At 36.7% G+C, this 20,808-nt stretch overlaps 1 protein-coding gene and 1 long non-coding RNA gene across 6 annotated transcripts; both read right to left on the bottom strand.

The window, feature by feature from the left end:
- Positions 1 to 3,557: 3,557 nt before the first annotated feature.
- Positions 3,558 to 4,216, bottom strand: LOC148850657 (uncharacterized). The gene is made up of 2 exons (XR_016099270.1): positions 4,107 to 4,216; positions 3,558 to 3,861 (listed from the first exon to the last, which is right to left on the bottom strand). It is a non-coding gene; the product is annotated as an uncharacterized LOC148850657 (long non-coding RNA).
- Positions 4,217 to 5,320: 1,104 nt separating this feature from the next.
- LOC148850656 (L10-interacting MYB domain-containing protein-like) lies at positions 5,321 to 20,466 on the bottom strand. 5 transcript variants are annotated; one of them, XM_088944798.1, is made up of 6 exons: positions 20,128 to 20,440; positions 15,799 to 15,930; positions 6,933 to 7,267; positions 6,757 to 6,850; positions 6,186 to 6,520; positions 5,321 to 6,103 (listed from the first exon to the last, which is right to left on the bottom strand). In XM_088944798.1, the coding sequence occupies exons 3-6, from the start codon at positions 7,263 to 7,265 to the stop codon at positions 5,495 to 5,497; spliced, it is 1,371 nt and encodes a 456-aa protein (XP_088800924.1). In that variant the 5' UTR covers positions 7,266 to 7,267; positions 15,799 to 15,930; positions 20,128 to 20,440; the 3' UTR covers positions 5,321 to 5,494. The 5 variants fall into 5 exon arrangements, with proteins under 5 accessions (XP_088800924.1, XP_088800921.1, XP_088800923.1 ...); XM_088944795.1 differs by lacking the exon at positions 15,799 to 15,930 and adding an exon at positions 14,154 to 14,357 and having other exon boundaries at positions 20,128 to 20,400; XM_088944797.1 differs by lacking the exon at positions 15,799 to 15,930 and adding an exon at positions 14,154 to 14,308 and having other exon boundaries at positions 20,128 to 20,284.
- Positions 20,467 to 20,808: the final 342 nt, after the last annotated feature.

Here is a 20,808-nt window from a genome sequence, read left to right as displayed (position 1 = left end):
TGGGGGGTTGATGGAATTTCTGAACTGTTCAGTGGTAGACTGATGGATAGTCGCTTGGGGTAGGGGTAGAGCTAGACTACCTGTTGGGACGGTGTCATTCAGTGGGACCAAGTCTCTAAGAGAGGCTATACATCTACTACGTGAATGTCATCGATATGTGGAAGTGGAGCGGGGGAGACCAAAATCCACCACAGAAGCTTCTGTAACGTATTTCTATAAAGAGCTAATCGTGATGATGCGACACCCAACTTGACATTGGAAAGAAAAAGGGTTCATGCCTTTGTACTGTTGGCTCAACCCTACCCTTTCATTTCCTGGCCTCTAATTCACAGGCTTGTATATCTGATTCTGGTAGGGGATTGCCCTGAAGAAGATAGAAAAGGAAAAGCACCCCACCCCCCTCCTTTAGCTAAAGTTCAATCAATCTTTATACTTTAAGATCCCAGTTTCTAGTGTTCTTGTCAATGCAGAATTGGGCATCTGGGTGTAAGTTGTATTCAAATTGAACAGTCTTGAATGAAGCCTTGTATGGGGAATTATTCTCTGCTGAGTCATTTTGATGCAATTTTGTGTTTGGTAGGTTGTCCACTTACAGAGAAAAAATATATATTATATTCCATTTGCATTTGTTCTGGTTGAAATTTTCCCAGCTTCTTAAAATGCCACGTGTACGTTTTCCATTTAATATGCCGACAGTTTTTCTTGACGCCAGTGACTCTATCTCAGTTTATAATAAATTAAGCTCGATCTAACGCAGTTATTTCTGATGTATCTCTCCACCATTTATTGCCAAAACTTAGAGATCAACTCAAGAGACAAGAAAGATTTTGTCCCAACTAATTAAGGTAGCTTCATAATTAAATCCTATTTCTCCATCTCACTCAGATTAATTTTTACCTCATTTTTTGTTTTGTAATATCAAACATAACTTATCGGTGAATATAGAGGTAATTAATCTTTTCATGTACATAATAAACTCTATTAACTGATGGCTTTCCCTCACTTGCCGGTCACCCATCTCTAACTTCATTTGCTTAAAAAGAAAAAGATGAAAAAGAAAAGAGAAGTTGAACTTTTTCATCCTTGATATGTTCATCTTATGGACATATTATTTTATTAATCTTATCCATAAAGCATAAATCATCTTATGTATGGTTCCTTGAGATGGTATAAAAGTTGTTTTGGCCGAATAGTCTGGTGTTGATTCTTATCATCGCCCCCATTATGACTAATTAAATTTCAACACAATGTATAAGTGGGCCTGTGTTTGTCCATGCTTCAAGTCCGAAGAGTTTCTGCATAAAGGGGTGTGTTAGAGAACGTAAAAATTATTCAGGAACAGCTGAATCCTCGGCTTTCTCTCTCATATTAGCTTTCTATTATTTGAAGAAAAAAAAAAGACGTAAAGATGCCCATAGATAAATGAAATAAATGACACTTTGGGGATGTTCTTTTTTCAGAATTTGAGAGGGGTAAAGTTGGTCATTGGGATTTTGATTCCCATTGACCAAGAATCCTATGTTCTTTTTTCAGATTTATGTCGGGATCAGGGAAAATTTATTTTCTTTACCCATCTCCGAAATGGGTAAATAACTTTCCCACCTAGTCAACACTTGAATGGGACAAAAATGCCCCTTTTAATAATGAATTTTTATGGCTAAAATGATCATTGCCTTATTTACATGAGAAATAAAAGAACATGGTTAAATGCATTTACCTATGTAAGTTTTTCTCAAAAAATACCTATCCAATTAATTGCATTTACCTGAATAAATAACTTACCGAAAAGCGAATAGGGTCTTTGAATCCTGACCACCTGCATTTACCCGGATAAATAACCAATTAGTAAGATCTCCTGCTGATTGTAGCAGAAACTTGTGATGAATCCTGACCACCTGCACCAGGGTTGGGGGGTTTTGGGTTTGGGAGATGGGCATCGTATTCATGGAGCCAAAGAGAGATGAAACTTTCAAAGTTTCAATCTATCTGTGCTGCCTAGTCCAATTTCAGAACATTACTTGAGAGTTGATGGGATTAATTACTAAACCACTCTCTACTTCCATGAAATATAACGTTAAAATGGCTGACTCGAACCAACCATAATATTCAATCAGCAATTAACTATGCAGTTGGTTGATGACAAACGACAATATATAACAACTTTATGCCGATAAATGATACTTGCCTTGGCTTCACGTCCAGACGACTTGTTACTTTTGTATTTGTGTTTACTGTACGGTTTATGATCAATCATTGTCTCGTATATGTAAGAGTTTTGTTCCCTTTTACTCTCTCCATAATTTGCTCCTCTTTGAAGACTGAAACCCTATTTCTATTTGATCAAGGCTGTCTATGGAGACAAAATGAGTCGCCCAATTTGAAGATTATCAAGTAATCGGGTTTAGGTTTGGGATCAGGCCCATTGAAAATTTAACAAATGGTAAACCCAACTCAACCCAAATTGCACCCTCTGGGGCTGTCAATAGATTGGATCCTTATTTAAATACAATCTGATGAAGACTCTGGGGCTTTCAATAGATTGGATCCTTATTTAAATACAATCTGATGAAGACATGAGAATCTGAAAGGTAGCTCTCTCTCTCTCCCTGAGACAAAGTTTGATTAAATTGAAATCAAATTTGAATATATGCATTGTCCAATTACAACCAAATCTATTTCCAGCACTTGATGTCTGAACGCCATCAGAAATATTTTTACGCAGTAACTACATTTAAATAATGGAAATTGTAATTGCATGGCAAGAAATCCCCTCTTCTTCCCCCTCTCTCTCAAACAAAAATCCTTAATTCCACTTATCTTTTCTAACTAGAGAGGAGGAAAAAGAAATGGGAGAGAATTTGGTTACTAGCCAACCCGTTTTGGTTTTCAGGGATATAAGGAATAACTATTTATTTTATTGCCCATAGTTATATTTTTTATAGATAAGCTACTATTATTTAAGCATCTATTGTAGTTACTAAAAATAGAAAAATCGGACTAATCACACAGTTAATGACTTCGTCTTAACCAATTGATAATACAAACATATGAATGCCTTAAATATAAATATGTATTAAATGAATCAGATCGATAGAACATATCTGGCAATCTTTCTTTCTAAGCTAGGTTCAGATTGAAAATCGATGGAACACATTCTAAAAGGAGTTCGGATCACCTGCCAGCAAAACACATTCCAACCCTCTACCAACATGATTTAAAACCGCACATTGAGGGTTGGAATGTGTTTTGTTGGCCGAAGATCTTAACTTGCTTAAAAGGATAATTTTGTGGAAAGCCTTTTAATGGAATACGTCACTAAGCTACAGATTTCCACAGGCCACCAAGAGTTGGACTGGGCCACATCAACCAATTCCACACTTAGTTCAAGTAGAATTAGCCCAGCCTTAGGGTGTAGAGGGCTAACACAAACTTCTGGTTCCACATCCCCAATAGGGCCCCATCCCCATCCCTGCCCCGCCAATGCAATCCCCATTTCCTACTCCATCGGATTGGGGATAGGAAAAATTGCCATCTCTAAATATCAGTTAATGCAAATGTTACCTAAAACATGTACCCATATTTTATATGTTTATAAAGTATTACATTTGAAACAATCTGAGCCTGGGCCCATCTAAAATCCATTACAGGGAACTTAAGAAATTAGATTGGAATCTACCCAACACCCATAACCTGTCATTTATTGCCATGTCCCCTCCCCTCCCCTCTAGCAGTGACCCTTTGATCAATTGATAATACCAAACAACCAAAATAATACACACACACTCACATCAATAACACAAAATATACTCTTGGCTCATTGCCTTGCTTCCTATCTACACGAAAATTCTATTTTCTTCCTATCTGCAAGTGAAAGAAAAGAACTACATTAAATTTATTTCATTTGTATAATCCCCACCTACCAAAATACCAATGACTACATCAACAACCCATTCCCAATTTGCATTCCTCTTTTCTTTCGGTTGCAATCCCCGATTTGTATTCATTTTCTTTTTCGTTCCCTTTTTAGAATTTTAATAACTGAAAAATCTAAACTATAATGCCTGAAAGAAATGATACAGGAAGAGCTTTGGCCAGCAAAAACCCACCTATGAATTTTGATAGATACCACCTGATTAGTTAACATGCTTATGATACTCGTTGATTGATCACAACATTTTCAGATACCATGTCTTTCCAATATCATAGTCGAATCCTTTAATAATACACAACACATTTCAGTCTCTTAGAAAATGAATATATTCAGACATAGGTATTGACCTTCAAGAACTGGAATTAGATTTTAGTCCTAATTTACATAGGGATGCAAATTAAAGAATCACTAGCCCGAGCACTAATAAAAAGTGCTAGAATTAAAGAAAAAAGAAAAAACAAACAAACAAAAACAAAAACAAGCATGCTAAAAGTAGATTCTAAGTGGAAAAAGAAACTAATCCAAAAAATATCTTTTGGAAGAATCACAGTATCTGCAACGTTCACAAAGCTTTTAACAAATAACCCTGTTGTTATTTTGTGCGACAAGCAAAGAAAATAATTGTTTCACTTCAAAGCAGGAAGAACTATTAGAGATGAAAGCACTCCATCCATCTAATTAAATTACAGAAGAATCCTGTGCTAGATTGGGCTTTAATGATACACGTGGTAAAGCATTAATTATTGTATAACAGTATAAACAAGAAGTCAAGAACGTATCTGTAAGACAACCTAACATTGCAAGTGATGCTTGCAGTTAACCTTTATAAAAGCATTTGAACGTTTTTCAGCCAAGTAAACAAGTGAACATAATGAAATAAGGGACCCAAACAGACTAACAGGAGGAGAAGATTGCTCCGTGATTTTGATCGAGTTATTATCCATCGCCGATCATTGAGACGATTGAAAAACATTGGCATTCTCTCCTCTACTTGAAAGTCGTAATTCCATCTTTAGAGCTCTACATACTTGGAACTCTCTAGTTTCTAATCTTGGTAAAGGCCCTATGTAGCTAAAAACACTCATTTTTTTATTTGACTAAATTCTAACGGCTGAGATTATATCATTTGAGGTGCATGCCTCACAAGATGCCTCCAGGCCAAACCTGCCTTGTCTCATATCCTATTAAAACCATAGTCGTCATACAACAAAGCACCATATATCGTCTTCTATGCATCATAATCATCACTTGTTTATTCACAACCAAAATCAGTTTTGCATTCATCAAGTTTTGCTTTGTAATTCATCCTATCGATTCATAAAATTAGAATCACATCCTATAATTACATTTATGTTATTTGTAAAAAATTAGCATAATTAAAGCCCAATATAACCACACTAGTCAAGCTATTTAAATAAAAATATCAAAAACGTGCTTAATGTGATGAAACACAACACAAAAAACAATTGTACTAACAATTCCCATAAACTAAAATACAATGTTCAACACCAGACTACAAAATATAATGAAATATAAAATGAGCATAATCCCAGCATCTCATCATTATGGCTCCTTTGCAGATTCAATGACTTGACTAATTAACTCCCTAGGTACTTGACAGATGACTTCTCTCCAATATGAATGCATACATAAGTTCATTGCCTTCCCATATAATTTTGCATCTAAACATGGTGCATTATTTAAAACTTCAATGCATCTACTAAGTGGATATGGGTCACGTAATGGAACTGATGTCAACCTCTTTTTACGATCTTTATTAATACGATACATAGACTCAAGAGTGAATGTCATGCAAGCCTCACTAAAAGCTTTCAAATTGTTGAATTTCTTGCGTTTCCGATCCTTCAAAGTAATGGCTCTCTTTGGAGATATTGGACTCTTTTCTTGGCTGGTATCATCCATTGCATCTAATGTAAGCATGGGATCTAAAGAACCAAAACTAATATGCCTAGTTGTTTGGTGCTCATCAGAATCTGATAAAGAATTAATACTTTCTGCATCAAAAGTATCTTCATCTTCTGAAGTATCTTCATCTTCCTGCCTAAAAGATTTTGTATATTCACCGATTGTAGTGATGTCACCAAAAATTATACAAAGCTCATCCCATAATTGACATCCAGTTGTTTGTAAATTATTTGCATTGGGATGATCCTGTATACATAAATATAATTACACAAATTATATATACATAGTGATAACTTTATCAAATTAAAACATAATACACGTGACTTACTCTTATGTAGGCTTCCCATACATCACCATCATCTGCCAATATAACTTTCCTAAAAGGATCCATACTAAAACCCGTTTCTCTGCATGCATTCTTGAACTCCTTGTGCAAAAGTCGTAATTTTTTAAATTTATTCTTCAATTGCATATCTGTGTAGTTACACCCTGTCTTCTTATTGAAATCTTTCTGGATTTCTTTCCAACCAGTAGAGCTAAAGGCAGTAGTCGTCCTATTACCTTTTTTACATTGTTCTACCATTAATTCAACAAATATCCTCTCCTCCTTCCTTGTCCATTTGGCATTATCTTTTCTATCCCTAGATGGACAAAGTGACATATCTATGGCAAAACAAATAAAAGTTTACAATGCTACAATATAACATACCAAGGAAGATAGTATGGAAATGCAACAAAAAGTGGGAAGACCTTGAAAATATATAGCTACATGCAGAAAATATACATGCCTGAATACTCCTCTCATATAGCAAATAAAGTAACCATAGAACTTCACATATTTAAAAGAATACTAATGGAATAAAAATATGTTAAATTAATACTTTCTACATCAAGAGTACCTTTATCTTCACTGGTTGCATCACCAAAGATTATTTGAAGCTCATCCCATAACGGACATCCAATTGTTCGTAAATTTTTTGCATTGGGATGACCCTGTGTACATAAGTATGATTAGACAAATTATATACCTAACCTAAATATCTTAGCAAATTGAAACATAGTACACATGACTCACTCTTAGGTAGGCTTCCCATTCATCATCCTCTGCCAATATAACCTTCCTAGAAGGATCCATACTAAAACCCATTTGCTTGCATGCATTCTTTAACTCTTTGTGCACTTTTCTTAGTTTTTGAAATTTATTTTTCAACTGCATATCTGTGTAGTTACACCCTGTCTTCTTATTGAAATCCTTTTGGATTTCATTCCAACCCACAGAGCTAAAGGTAGTAGTTGTCCTATTACCTTTTTTGCACTGTTCTATCATTAATTCAACAAATATCCTCTCCTCCTTCCTTGTCCATTTGGCATGATCTTTTTCATCCCTAGATGGACAATGTGATGACATATCTATAGCAAAACAAATAAAACTTTAATCTATCAAAAAAAAAAAAACGAATAAAACTTTACATTGCTATAGTAATAGAATACCAAAGAAGATAGCATAGAAATGCAACAAAAAGTGGAAGACCTTGAAAATATAGCTACATAGAAGAAAATATATATGCACAGCCACGGATGCTCCTCTCCATGTAGAAAATAACACAACCATAGCAGATAGCACTTCACATATTTAAAAGAATATTAATGGAATAAAGATGTTAAATTCAGAATGTTCTAATCAGTATGATTTCAAATTTTTTAGACAAAACACCATTAAATTAATAAAATTATATTATGAACCTTGATAGGCCTTTATATTCTATTATGAGCATTTCTAATTGGAAGTTGGAATTCATTTCAATCTTTTTCCTTGCTCTTCAACATGAAGGGAGGATAAGATGGACATAGATGTGTCCCGGTACCTATTTTACTAGGTGAGACTTTTGTCTAGGGTAAGCGATAATTATGTATCCCTTTGTTAAGGTGATCATTTTCTACCTTCATTGAATCGTTTCCATTGATATATGAGTTAAAGAACCAATATATGTACTCCCAAAAAAAATGAAAGAAAGAACCAATGTCTGTGAGTTGATTGACTTTTGAGGTTGGAATTGATTATATGATCTTGAACTTTATAATAGATTCATGACTAGGTTCAACTGAATTATTTTGATTATATTATCTTAGAACTTTATGCATTATTTTGAATTTATATTATATATAATATTTTATATTACATAATGTACAAAATAAATTTTATATTTTTTTTAAGCCACGTGTGGCAAATTTCATTAAAAAAATGCTCAGAATACAAGATACTACAATCAGAATCAGTCAGAATAGTCCAAGAAATTGACAAAATTGGAGAAATAAATCCAGATTATTGACCAGTCTGCTGAAGGATCCAGTTTGTGAGGACTCTGCAGCGGAAATCTATAAAACGCCAAAACAAAGGACCAAACCTCCAACAGAGATAAACTCAACAAGAAACTTCCGAATAAAGCATCCGAACAACTAAACCAACAAGGGGTTAAGGAGAGAATTGATTCCCAAACTCAAACCCATCCAGTGGCAACCAACAACTGTAAACTTCAAAACCAGATGAAATAACCCACAAACCGTTAAATATGCCTTATCAAAACAATCTTCTTTTAAAAATAAGTGGCCTATGGAGAAAGCCTTGTAAAAATTAAAAAACGCCTAGAAAAGCAATTACAACCACATTTCAAACAAGTGGTGGAATCCCAAAAATTTTGTCCAAATGATCATCTCTTGCAACCACCGTTAATGCAAGAAAATCCATGTCCGAAATGAAAGGAGTTGTGGTGTAATTTGCGCCTACAACATAGATCTATTGATGAACGCAAAATTGAAATGCCAAAAAAATGTCGAAAAGAACAAACTTGTCGGAAACTTATGAGACTATGGTCACCGGAAACTGGATCTCCAGATCTTACAAGACAGAAAATAAATCTGTAGTTCCATCTTCACCGGTGACGATAATCCACTGAATCAAAACCCTTTCAGCAGACCCAAAACATCCAAAAGAATGGGACAAAACCCAACATAGAGCCCATCCCATTTAAATGCCAACAAGAATTCAGCACCATGAATTAGGTGATCGCCAACACAAGAAACAGCCCTCAAGACATTAAATCACCACACTGGCCAGAACAGCACCAGAAACATCCTCTTCTCTGAGTAATCCATTGTGACCCCAATGCAGAAGGTTGGCATCCCTCAAACTCCTGGCCACATCCACAACCTTTGGTGTAGTTGTCTGAAACCAAGAAGGTTCAGACCTGTTTAGTAAGAAAAGCAAACCAGAAATGAAGAGAAGAGAAGAGAAGAGGAAGAGAGAATAGAAGAGAATGAAGGGTTTGGCTAGCTTAGTCTGCCGCCCCAAATGATATTTAAAATAGGTCTTCAACATTAAGTAGTACAATGACAAGAATGTCCCTGTCACTATAAACAATAGAAAAAAAGGTCTAACAGTACTATAGACAAGAAAGAACATATGAGCAGATGGGACCACAAGCTGGTCAACCATTTTCTCTACACTCCCCCCTCAAGTTGGGAAAATATATTGATCATTCCCAACTTACTTAAATCTGACTCAAGTTTGATTTTGTTGACTGCTTTGGTGAAGACATCGGCAAACTGCATATTAGTGGCAACACAAGGAAGGCACATTTCTTGAGAGGCAACTCTCTCTCGGATGAAATGTTTGTCAACTTCAATGTATTTGGTTCTATCATGCTGTATTGGGTTGTGAGCAATGTTAATGGCCGTCTGGTTATCACAATACAGCATCAAGGGTCTTTCAAACTCAATTCCCAATTCTGTAAGGAGATACTTCAGCCATAATATTTTAGCAACACCATTAGCCATAGACCTGTATTTAGATTTAGCATTAGACTGAGCAACAACATTTTGCTTCTTGCTCCTCCATGAAACTAAGTTTCCTCCAACAAAGGCACAATACCCAGAGGTAGATCTCCTATCATCAATACAACCTGCCCAATCTACATCACTGTATACTTCAATCTTCATATGGCCACTATTTTTAAAAAGTATACCTCGGCCTGAACACCTCTTCAAGTAGGCTAAAATTCTCTCAACAACAAGGAGGTGTGAGGTCTTGGGAGAGCGCATTTACTGACTAACAACACTTATAGCACACGAAATGTCAGGGCAAGTCAGACATAGGTAGAGAAGTCTTCCTACAAGTCGTTGATACATACCTTTATCTTCTAAAGGCTCACCATCCTCTGCATTAATCTTATGATTTTGCTCAATGGGAGTAATAGCAGGCTTAGCTCCTAGTTTTCTTGTCTCTTCCAACAGATCAAGAACATGCTTCCTCTGGGAAACAAAAATATCATGCTTGGACCTTGCAACTTTTATCCCAAGGAAATACCTCAACTCACCCAGGTCCTTTACTTCAAATTCTTGATTCAACAATTGCTTAAGAGAGTTAATCTCATTAATATCACTTCCTGTCACCACAATGTCATCCACATATAGCTAGGAGAGTCAAAGTAAATCATTTCTTCTTAAAGAACAGAGTGTGGTTAGATTTGGATTGAACATAGCCAAATCTTTCCAAAGCAAGTCTGAATCTATCAAACTATGCCCTTGGAGATTGTTTTAGACCATACAAAGCTTTCTTCAACTTGCAAACTTTCTTACCAGTCTCTACACCATAGAAACCAGGAGGTATCCATATACACCTCCTCCTGCAAGTCACCATTTAGAAATGCATTCTTAACATCCATTTGAAACGGAGGCCAAGAGAAGCTAGCAGCAAGAGATAGTAAAACCCTAATGGTATTCATTTTTGCAACTGGTGCAAACATCTCCAAGTAATCAATACCAATAGTTTGAGTGTATCCCTTAGCCACCAGTCTAGCTTTATACCTTTCAATTGTACCATCAGCATTATACATATCCACCTACACCCAACAGGCTTCTTCTCTCTTGGTTGATCAACCAGTTCCCAAGTATCATTCTTTACAAGGGCATCCATCTCAGCCTTCATTGCTTCCTTCCACTCAATGACAACAAGGGCCTCTTGAACTGTTCTAGGAATGAGAATGGCAGCAATGGAGGCTAAAAAGGACTTATATGATGATGAAATGTGATCATAAGAAAGGAAATGAGATATACAATGGGCAGAGGATGAGGTACACTGACGTTTCCCCTTACGTACTACAATCGGAAGGTCAAGGTCATCTGAGGATGGCAGAGACACAGTAGTGGAAGAGGGTATGTCATCAGTAATAGGAGTGGGTACGTCATCAGTAGCAGCAGGGGGTAAGGAGGAAGCAATACCTGAATCCGGTGCGGCAAAAGAGATAGGAACTAGCCTGGACTGATCATTACTAGAACCAACTTTCCGCCACCATCTTCTGTGAGACACCCTCAATTCTTTACACTTTTGACAACTCCCTTCAATACACTCCTCTCCACTTGCAAGAATGGGCAAAGGAACATCTTGAGCAAACACACCCCGCTCACCACTCTCCCCCTGAGGTGAAACCCTAGGGTAATAAGGGACATCTTCAAAGAAGGTGGCATCCATAGATACAAATCTGGTTCTCGAGACAGGGTCATGGCAATAATACCCCTTTTGATTTTGTGCATACCCTAGGAAAATACATTTGGCAACCTTAGGATCAAATTTTGAACGTGTAGGCCCAAGGATTTGGACAAAACAAGTGCAACCAAAGGTTTTGGAAAGAACAGAGAACTGCTCCTTATTAGGATACAACAAGTTAAAAGGAGCTTTCATGTCCAAGACTCGTGAAGGAATCCTATTAATGAGATAAGCAACAGTAAGAATGGCATCCCCCTAGAAACGAATTGGAACACTAGTATTCAGCATGATGCTCCTTGCAACTTCAAGGATGTGTCTGTTTTTCCTCTCAACTACACCATTATGCTAAGGTGTATGAGGACAAGTGCTCTGATGAATCACTCTGTGTTCAAAGAGATAAGAGGATAGGGGTTTTGCAAAAATGTTCTTTGGCATTATCAGATCTGAGATTTTTTATTTTAACACTAAAATGAGTCAAGATCATTTGATGAAAATGCGGGTCAAAGTGGGAACCTCATCCCAAGAGAGCATGAGGTAAACCCATGAAAACCGAGAGTGGTCATCAACAAATAATAGAAAGTATTTGTACCCACCCATAGAAAGAATATGATATTTGTTCAAAAAGAACAAAACTTCTTTTATTACTTTGTGAATAAGTTGATCTACAATGCTTTGCCAACTCACAACTCTCACACTTCAGACTGGCCATTTGGATTGACTCAAACAAATTAGGAAAAAGACTCCTTAAAGACCCAAAAGAAAGATGACCCAATCGATTATGCCAAAGCATAATTTGACTCACAGACTGTGACACAAAAGACTTCCCACTTTCTTTTCTCTTCCCGGGTGGATGTTCAAGCAAGTAGATCCCATTCGTCTCACGGCCAATCCCAATCACCTTCCTTGTAGCCAGATCTTGAAAAACACAATGATCAGGGAAAAAGGTTACAGAACAGTTCTGGTGTTTAGTGATACTACTAACAGAAAGCAGATTAGTGCTTAGTTTAGGAACATGCAGAACTGAGGATAAGGAAATAGCATCGAAGACATCGATGTCTCCCTTGCCTAAAACAGGGACAAGAGAGCCATCAGCAATAGACACTTTGTCTATGCCAGAGGACAAGCAATAGGTGTGAAACAATGAAGATAAATTAGTCATATGATCAGATGCACCTGAATCAACAATCCAAAAATGGCTAGTGTTACCTGGGGTAGAGGCATGATAGGCAAAGGCCCTTGTACCTGATTAAGCAAAAGCAGAGGTGGGAGTAGAATGAGACTGTACAGAGCAACCAACTTCACTCTCCAACTGAGATAAAGCAGCCCTAACAACAGCCAATGCATCAAGAGAACCGGATCTAGTGTTGGGAATGGATGGAGCTCCTGTGGTTACAACTGTGGATGAAGCTCCTGTGGTTATAGTTGTATTAGTGTTTCCCTTCTTGTTCCTAAGTCTTTCTAGAATTAACTGAGGATGAAGCTTCCAACAAGTCTCCTTAGTATGTTTTGGCTTCTTACAGTAGTCACAAAACGCATCCCTCTTTCCATCCTTCTTTACATCCCTCTCCTTATCACCTCCAGTCTTTGGTTTTATAGCTACAAAAGCCAATTCCACAGATGGGATTTGCAACATAACCTTCCTTCTACTTTCCTCACTATGTACCATAGAGTAGGCTTGAGATAAAGAGACACTATCTCTAGTGAGAAGTTGTCATCTTACAATGTCATAGTCAGAGTTCAGCCCAACCAGGAATTCAAACACTCTATTTTTCTCAACCAATTTCCTGAATGTGGCAGCATCCTTTTGGCTCTCCCACTCCATAGTCTCAAGATGATCTCTCATACCACAATGATTTCAAGGTGGAGAAATAGACTGACACAGGTTTCTCCCCCTGTTTAAGATTATTCACCTCCATTTTTAGTTCATAGGCTCTAGCATTATTAAGGGGCTGAGAATAGGTTTTTTTCATATTGTCCCAAATCTCCTTAGCTGTCTTTGCCCAAAGATAGTTTCTACTAATATGAGGCTGTATAGAGTTGCATAACCAAGCCATAACTAAATAATTTTCTTGAACCCATTTAGCAAGGGAAGGGTCCTCCTGTGTTGGTTTCTTTGTGCCTCCCATCACACACCCCAGTTTTCCCCTCCCTCCAATGGCCATCACAGCTGTTTGGGCCCATTCCAAATAGTTTGTTCCATCAAACTTGACTATAGTGATCTGAAATGAATTGTTACCAGTAGAGTTTACAGCTCCTACAAGTCCTCCATTTGGTTTGTTCTCATTTCCAGCCATTTCCATGCTAAAGTGGACAAAGAGTAATCACTGAATGAAGAGTACAGCACTGTCCAAACTCATTTTCTAAATAGAAATTCCAGGTACTGTCCAAACAGCATCCAAAGGAAGCAAAAAAACTTCAGAGACCTTTTTACAAACACAAGGTGGGCAGTAGAGGAGATCACGCTGTCAAAAAATAATATAGCCCAGAAAATAGTCCGTACAGGTGCCCTAAACAGTCCAAGAGAAAGGACCAACCAGCAGTACTGATTCCAGAGATATTTCAGCCACTTGAAAGTCCAAAAAATATGAAAACAACCCAAAAAATTCTGGGCTAAAGCAGTCTAAAAGAACAGCCGAGTACTAATTTCAGAGAAATTTTGAATACTTTAACAGTCCAGAAAAATAAGGAAAACAACCCAGAAATTATTGGGCACCACTCTCAATCTCTGATTTAAGCTCTAAATCAGAAACCAACCTGTTTTCTCCGATTCTTCCTGGTCACCAGACAGCTCTCCAAGAGATTTGAATCTTGGGCACCTTCTTCAATCTCCAATGACCTCCAAGAACCAGGCGACTCAAGCTGAAGCTTCCAGCCCTAGAACAACTCCCATGTAGTTGGCTGGACAACACCTACATGAGAGCCCAAGCCAAGTTTAGGCCTGCTTTGATACCAAGTTGTCTGCAACCAAGAAGGTTCAGACCTGTTTAATAAGAAAAGCAAACCAGAAATGAAGAGAAGAGAAGAGAAGAAGAGGAAGAGAGAATAGAAGAGAATGAGGGGTTCAGCTAGCTTAGTCTACCACCCCAAATGATATTTAAAATAGGTCTTCAACATTAAGTGGTACAATGACAAGAACACCCCTGTCACTAGAAACAATAGAAGAAAAGGTCTAACATAGACAAGAAATAACATAAGAGCAGATGGGACCACAAGCTGGTCAACCATTTTCTCTACAGGTGTTATGCCAAGAAAAATTTTCTACTACCTCATCCACTAAGCCAATACTGCCCGCCGGAAATTCCCTTCAGTTGAAGTACCAATGTATGTGGGTTAATTGACTTTTGAAGTTGGACTTGATTATATGATCTTAATTCTTAAAGCTTTATGATAGATTCATGAATGGATTAAACCCACCCTTTGGATTTGGTTATGATTACAATTTTCTTATCATTATTACGAGTCTGTGTTTATGTCAAGGTTGCTTGTGTGCATTTCTGTGTATGTTTTCTAAGTGATGTGTTTTTAGTAGCATTATAAAGCATGCTGCATGTTACACATACTAGTTTCAAAAAGAGAGGTATGACAACTAAAGATTTGTATAAATGACAATTACAGAAGTACCCATGGCATGTCTAGCACAAAATCTCTGAGTCTCCTCGCCATGTTTTTATTTTTATGCACCTCATATGTGGGCATCATCTGATGCTACTTGAGAATTGGAAATTCCGAAATTGTCCTTGTTGGTATTTGTAACAAATTCTAAATTTATGGTGAATGGATGCTATTGCTTTCCTTTTTATTGTGGTTGATTAAGTGTTTCCAAGGTTCGAAATTTTATCATGTATCGGGCCGTATTGGTGGGTCACCGATGCACCAAATATCAATCTTTTCAGATTTTGGCCTATTTCAGAGGTAGGCAAGCCTAAGACCTACCCCTCTACTCTATTTTTGAGGGGGGGGGGGGGGGAGATAAAAAGGATGAGTGTAGTTCAAAGTACTGATACACCCCTTCCCCCATATCGAGGTGTACCAATACTTTGAACCTTGAGTTTTTCTGGGTCATCATCTTGATCTTGCAGCTAATTCTAGTCTAGGGATGATCCTGGGTTGAATTGGGCCAGGCTTTTACATGGTGTTAACAACCTTGATGTCTGTCCAGGCCAAGGCAGGCCAAACCCCGAGGCTGGCCCATATGATTTAATAGTATCTATACTATATACTAAAAAAATTGAGCCACGCCACATGGCCTGTTTTTGCTCCAAAATCCTCATTCTACTTTTCCCCTTTTTTGAATTTTCTGGTTTTTAAATTTTGTGATAATACACAGCTGTTCAAAATGTGTACAGCCACGTTGTATTGATTGTCCTTATCACCTATTATAATGCTATAGTTTACTTACAAATCTACAAGATGTTTCTTCTCCGCTCTTTCCTTTTCCCCAAAATTTCCACCTAATCATCTGCCTTTTGTCAGATCCTTCTCTTCCTCATCTTCTTAAAGCCCTTTTTTCGATCTAAGCAAGGCCTACCCCCTGAAAACAACAAAAAATACAAAATGCTCATTGTTTAGTGTATCGAGGTGTGACTGATACAATACAATACGCCCTGATACGTGATAAATTTTGAACCTTGCTCCTAATCCTGGGGCCAGTTGAGGTTTCAAGCGCCTGTATGTGTGGGATGGGTGGGTTTTCGGTTTTTTACCCCTGTGATCTTTTAATTTCCTTTTTTTTCTTTCATCGCTGGTAAAATGAAAATTAGAAGCCATCCTTATTGGTGAGGTAAACAAACAAAACTCAAAAACCAAAGAAATAAGGCTGATGGATATTAAGTAGTCCAAACATGTTTCTACCATCTGTTGTTAGCCTTCTACCTATTATTCTTCTTCACTGCCTTCAGATGTTTTACCCCTCTGAATGCAGTGTAATATTTCTGGAGCTTTACGGATCTGGGTATATCCCCCCCCCCTCCCCCTTTTTTGATAAACCAAGGTCTTCAGTGGAAAGACAAAGAAAATCCCTATTTCTAATGATGAAAATCAATATGGTTTTGATTAATGATTAGGGGTATTCCCTGCATTAAAAACAAAAAAAGGACTTCTCCAAATGACTCCCCTTTCTTTTCTAGAAGTCAAGCATGATATTTTCCTCTTTTCTTGAGGATGATTTACCTAATCTGTAATTCCTTGAAGTTTACCTGTATTTCTCCAATCCAGATAAGAGATTATTCACTGTTGACCCACATGGCCTTTTTTTTGTCTCTTTTTTCTCAGTTCTCTGTCCTAGGACTAAGTTGCTGATTTATGCCATTTGGTTAGGTTCCACCTTACTGAAAATAAGGGTGTTAATTAAGAGGCGATACATTATTGTCTGCATTTCTGTGTATGTTCCCTAGGTAATGTGTTTTTAGTATAGCATTGTAAAGCATACTGCATATTACATAAATGTAACAGTTTCCTCTTGAATAGATGATTATATATTATTGTCTTATGGTCTAAAGTTGATGCTGTCCAAGAGAATTATTAAAATGGTTCTAATGGCACTCTGAACACATGAGTAATGATATGGACATTATTTCTATTAATTGTTAATGGGACATTTTCTTCTACAAAATTCCTTTTTTATCAGTAACTGTAAAATTTTATTGATATTAGCAGAATGTACAAGGAGCAAATCATAACTGATGCAAAACCTTTTGGCTAGATAAAAAGGACCAAAATATGCAAAAAACACCCATTAAGTATCAAAATCCACAAAACATCTGTTTAAGCCACCAACCAAAAGATCAAGAGAATGTTCTGGTCATACTAGGAAGTCCTTGCTTCCGCATTTGACAGTTGTATATGACATCATAGAGCTCCATATGTTTGCAAGTGTGTTTATGTGTGTGAACGTACGCACAGGTGCATGTGTGTGTGTGTGTGTGTGTGTGTGTGAGAGAGAGAGAGTAGCAATAGATACCAAAGAGATGTCATTCATCATTCAAAATTTTTCCAGACTTCCAGTTTCTAAAGAACAAGTGGTGTTAGTAGCACTTGACAGCAAGCATTCAAGGAGATAACAATAAGCTTATAGATGAATAACTAGAGATGCAACAATCTGGGTTGCAAAGCAATACTAAATTAGTTTCTACAACCATAAGGGAAAATAGGAGAAACAACACGAGACATAAAATGAAGAAACAACTACCATTCCAAATTTCAGCATAAGAAATGATATATGCTGCACTAGCCAGTAAATTAAAGTCACAGGCCCCCAACTGAAGAAGTATATCAGACCAAAAGCACATCATTTTTTTTTTTTGACAAAATGACTGGACCAAAAGCACATCACTATAACTCCAAATTTCAATGTACATGTGGCATGAGATGTCTCTATAGGTTAGAAAAACCAATTTTTAAAACATTGCCAAGAAAGGAGAAGTAGGAAGAAGCTAAAAACATCAAATATAAACAATATCAATACCTTTCCTGGTCAGAATTTCACTCATGAACTTTCTCTTTGTGTTTGTATGCTACCCTATCTTCTAATTGCACTGACTACTGAGGCATCAACCACTGTTGTATTGGTCGAAGAAAAAACTAGTGAATAGTACTTTGTTTTGAAATATTGCAGGAGTTGAAAACTGCAGTACAAGGATCAGTACTTCGGATAAAAACTTCTCAGCAGAATGTCAATGACTTGGTTGGAGATGCACCAATCTTTTTAAGGACATGGTAGCTCGGACTGAGAAGTTACAAAGGGCATTCCATAATCCATATCGAGATTTGCCAATTAAACCTTATCAATGTTAAGCATTCCAAGTACATAGATGAACTAATAAGTTCATGTTAGAGTATGTTGTCTATTACATGGGCACAAAAGACACATCAGTGTGCAGTTGAAACGCAGAAAAGTGGTATGGAAATGGAATCATACGAAGGATAATGAGTTTATATTGGAATCTCATGGATGTTTGACTAGGAATCCAGGAATAAGGAGTGACTGGTAGTTGCAAGGACAAAGTAGACATTTTTATTGATATCATGGATTCCAGTGTGGTGAAAGCGTGCTCACCCCCAGCCCCCACACAAAAGTTGAGTATAGGAATTTTCTGTTTTTCCCTCTGATTCTTTTCTAAAATTTGAGCAATGGAGGTAATTTCCTTATTTTACATTTTTGTATGTGGGGCCTGATCACTTTAAGTTGTTAACGATGACACTGTTACAGTTTGTTTCAAGTTTTGAAAATCATTGGGTTAACAGGTTAGAAATTAGAGTATTCTTTCTCTTAACTGGGTGTGCATTGGCAAATGGCAAAAGCATAGTATTCTTTCTCTTAATTCACCCTATTTTTCAGGATGCTAACAACCTTTCATTTCCCATTCTTGAGAACTCTGTTTGTGCAGGATTTTGTAGCAGATAGATGACAAAGATTGTTCACTTGATTATTAGTTTATTAAAGCTAATATTTAACTTTAACATGCTTAGGAAAACCTTAAAATTCGTCTAGAGAGCAATTCATTGAAGGAGCTAGGGAAAGGGAGTGAGGGAGGGAACACTATTATCCAATCATAGTATGTATAAAGGATACAAGAATAATCCAGGTTCAAAACAATAATGGTTCAAAAAAGATACAATTTAAGATTCTGGTACAATTCTGGCTCAAAAAAATGCATTATCAATAAAAAGTAGTCATTTGCATGCATATATATGTTTATGCCATCAACATCTAGAAAACTAGTCATATCTGTTGACACATCTTAACAATTCTTAAAATTCGACAAGTATCTGCTGAAAATAGACTTTTTCAGACATTCTAAAACTTTGTTAATATTCTTATCCCTGTGACACAGAAACAATGGCTATGGTGAGGGGGAGGTAGAATTACCAATGTTAACAAAAAGGATACAGTTAAATATACTTATTTAAAGATAAACAATGCAACAAGTCTTTTATGTTTTATTTAAGATTCATGACACCAATGAATGCTTTATACCGTTTTGTTCAAAATATGTTTATATTGTGTCTAATTCGTCTTATCAAAAAAAGAAGAATTCTTTCTTGTCTAAGTTATGGATGAAATTTAAAACATTTTGGCTTCAAACTGTATTTTTTCTTTCTTTTTTTTCTTTCTCACTCAAAAATTTTAGTTAGAGGAAAAGCATCATAGCCTCGCCTGCCATCACATAACTCAAACTCTCTGGGTGGATGTGTCTGCATTTTGGGCAATCCTATCGACATCTCCTTGAACTGTCGCAAACAGCTGCTTGGAAAGACTTCTCTCTTTGGCTAGACAAGATTTGCAATGACTTCCTCTTTCTCTACAAATTTTTTGTATATTTTAGTGGTTTTTATTTAATATCTATTGATTATCATATTATCTAACACCCGGGGCTCCAGGGCCTTTGATGTATGGTTCAACCTTGCTGGATAGAGAGGTGGGTGTTTTGGCTCAAACAATGATGTCCATCAAAGCAATTGTAAAACAATATCCAGAAAATCACGATAAAGTAATATTCTTAACCCCTCCGTCCCCCATTTGTTGATTTGTCGGTTCAAGATGGAGTAATTTGTTCGTGCTATTTGCAGAATTTTAAATGAAACTCAATAGATAATATGCTCATATTCTAGTTGATTTTGTTTCTCGTATGAAACTTTAAGATAAAGAGAAGCTGGGAATCAGGACAAAGAGAGATCATGAGATCCGATGCTCAGAAAAATAAGGACTGGGTGATCTGAGAGAGCTTACCAGAGACCGGTGCAGACAGCCCTAAGCTGGTTGATTGCGAGAGTGTCGAATCAAGAATGAGAATCGGCAGCTCCGGGCACGGTTGTTTTTCGTGCCGCGGGCTAGGGCCTAAGGCCCATTTCTCATTCCAAAGAGGATAAAATTAGGCCCAGAGCAAAAAATTCCGTAACCAAATATTTCATGCCATCTCATTTTTTCCGTAACCAAATTCCGTAACCAAAAATCCCAGACTCACATATCCCGCATTTTTTGGGAACATGGGTCTGAGCTGAGCCTGGTATACAGGTGGCCGCGAGGCGAGTTTTTTACGATCTATTCGAATTTAGTGAGGCTCGGTTTAAATTGAATTTTGAGTTAAACTTAAATATATTATATGAATTTGTTAATCAAGATGAGTTTGAGTCTAATAAAGCTCGGTTCATAAGGTTCACGAGCCTAATTGAGCTATATATATATATATATATATATATATATATATATATATATATATATATATATATATATATATATATTAATATCAAAGATTAAAGTATCATACAAGATTCAAAGTATCGGAAACTCAAAGTGTATCGAAAAGGTAATTTTAAGAGGCATATCAAAATACACTTTAGAAACGTATAGATATGGATGGAAAATCAAGATAGGCATGGATACATTAGAAAATTAAAAAAAAAATCTTTA

The sequence above is a fragment of the Nelumbo lutea genome, chromosome 5 (assembly GCF_056320005.1).
Source record: "Nelumbo lutea isolate HS-2025 chromosome 5, American lotus-T2T, whole genome shotgun sequence".
Taxonomy (NCBI): Eukaryota; Viridiplantae; Streptophyta; class Magnoliopsida; order Proteales; family Nelumbonaceae; genus Nelumbo; species Nelumbo lutea.
The sequence above is the reverse complement of the archived record's forward strand: the minus strand, read 5'-3'. Positions and strand labels throughout refer to the sequence as shown.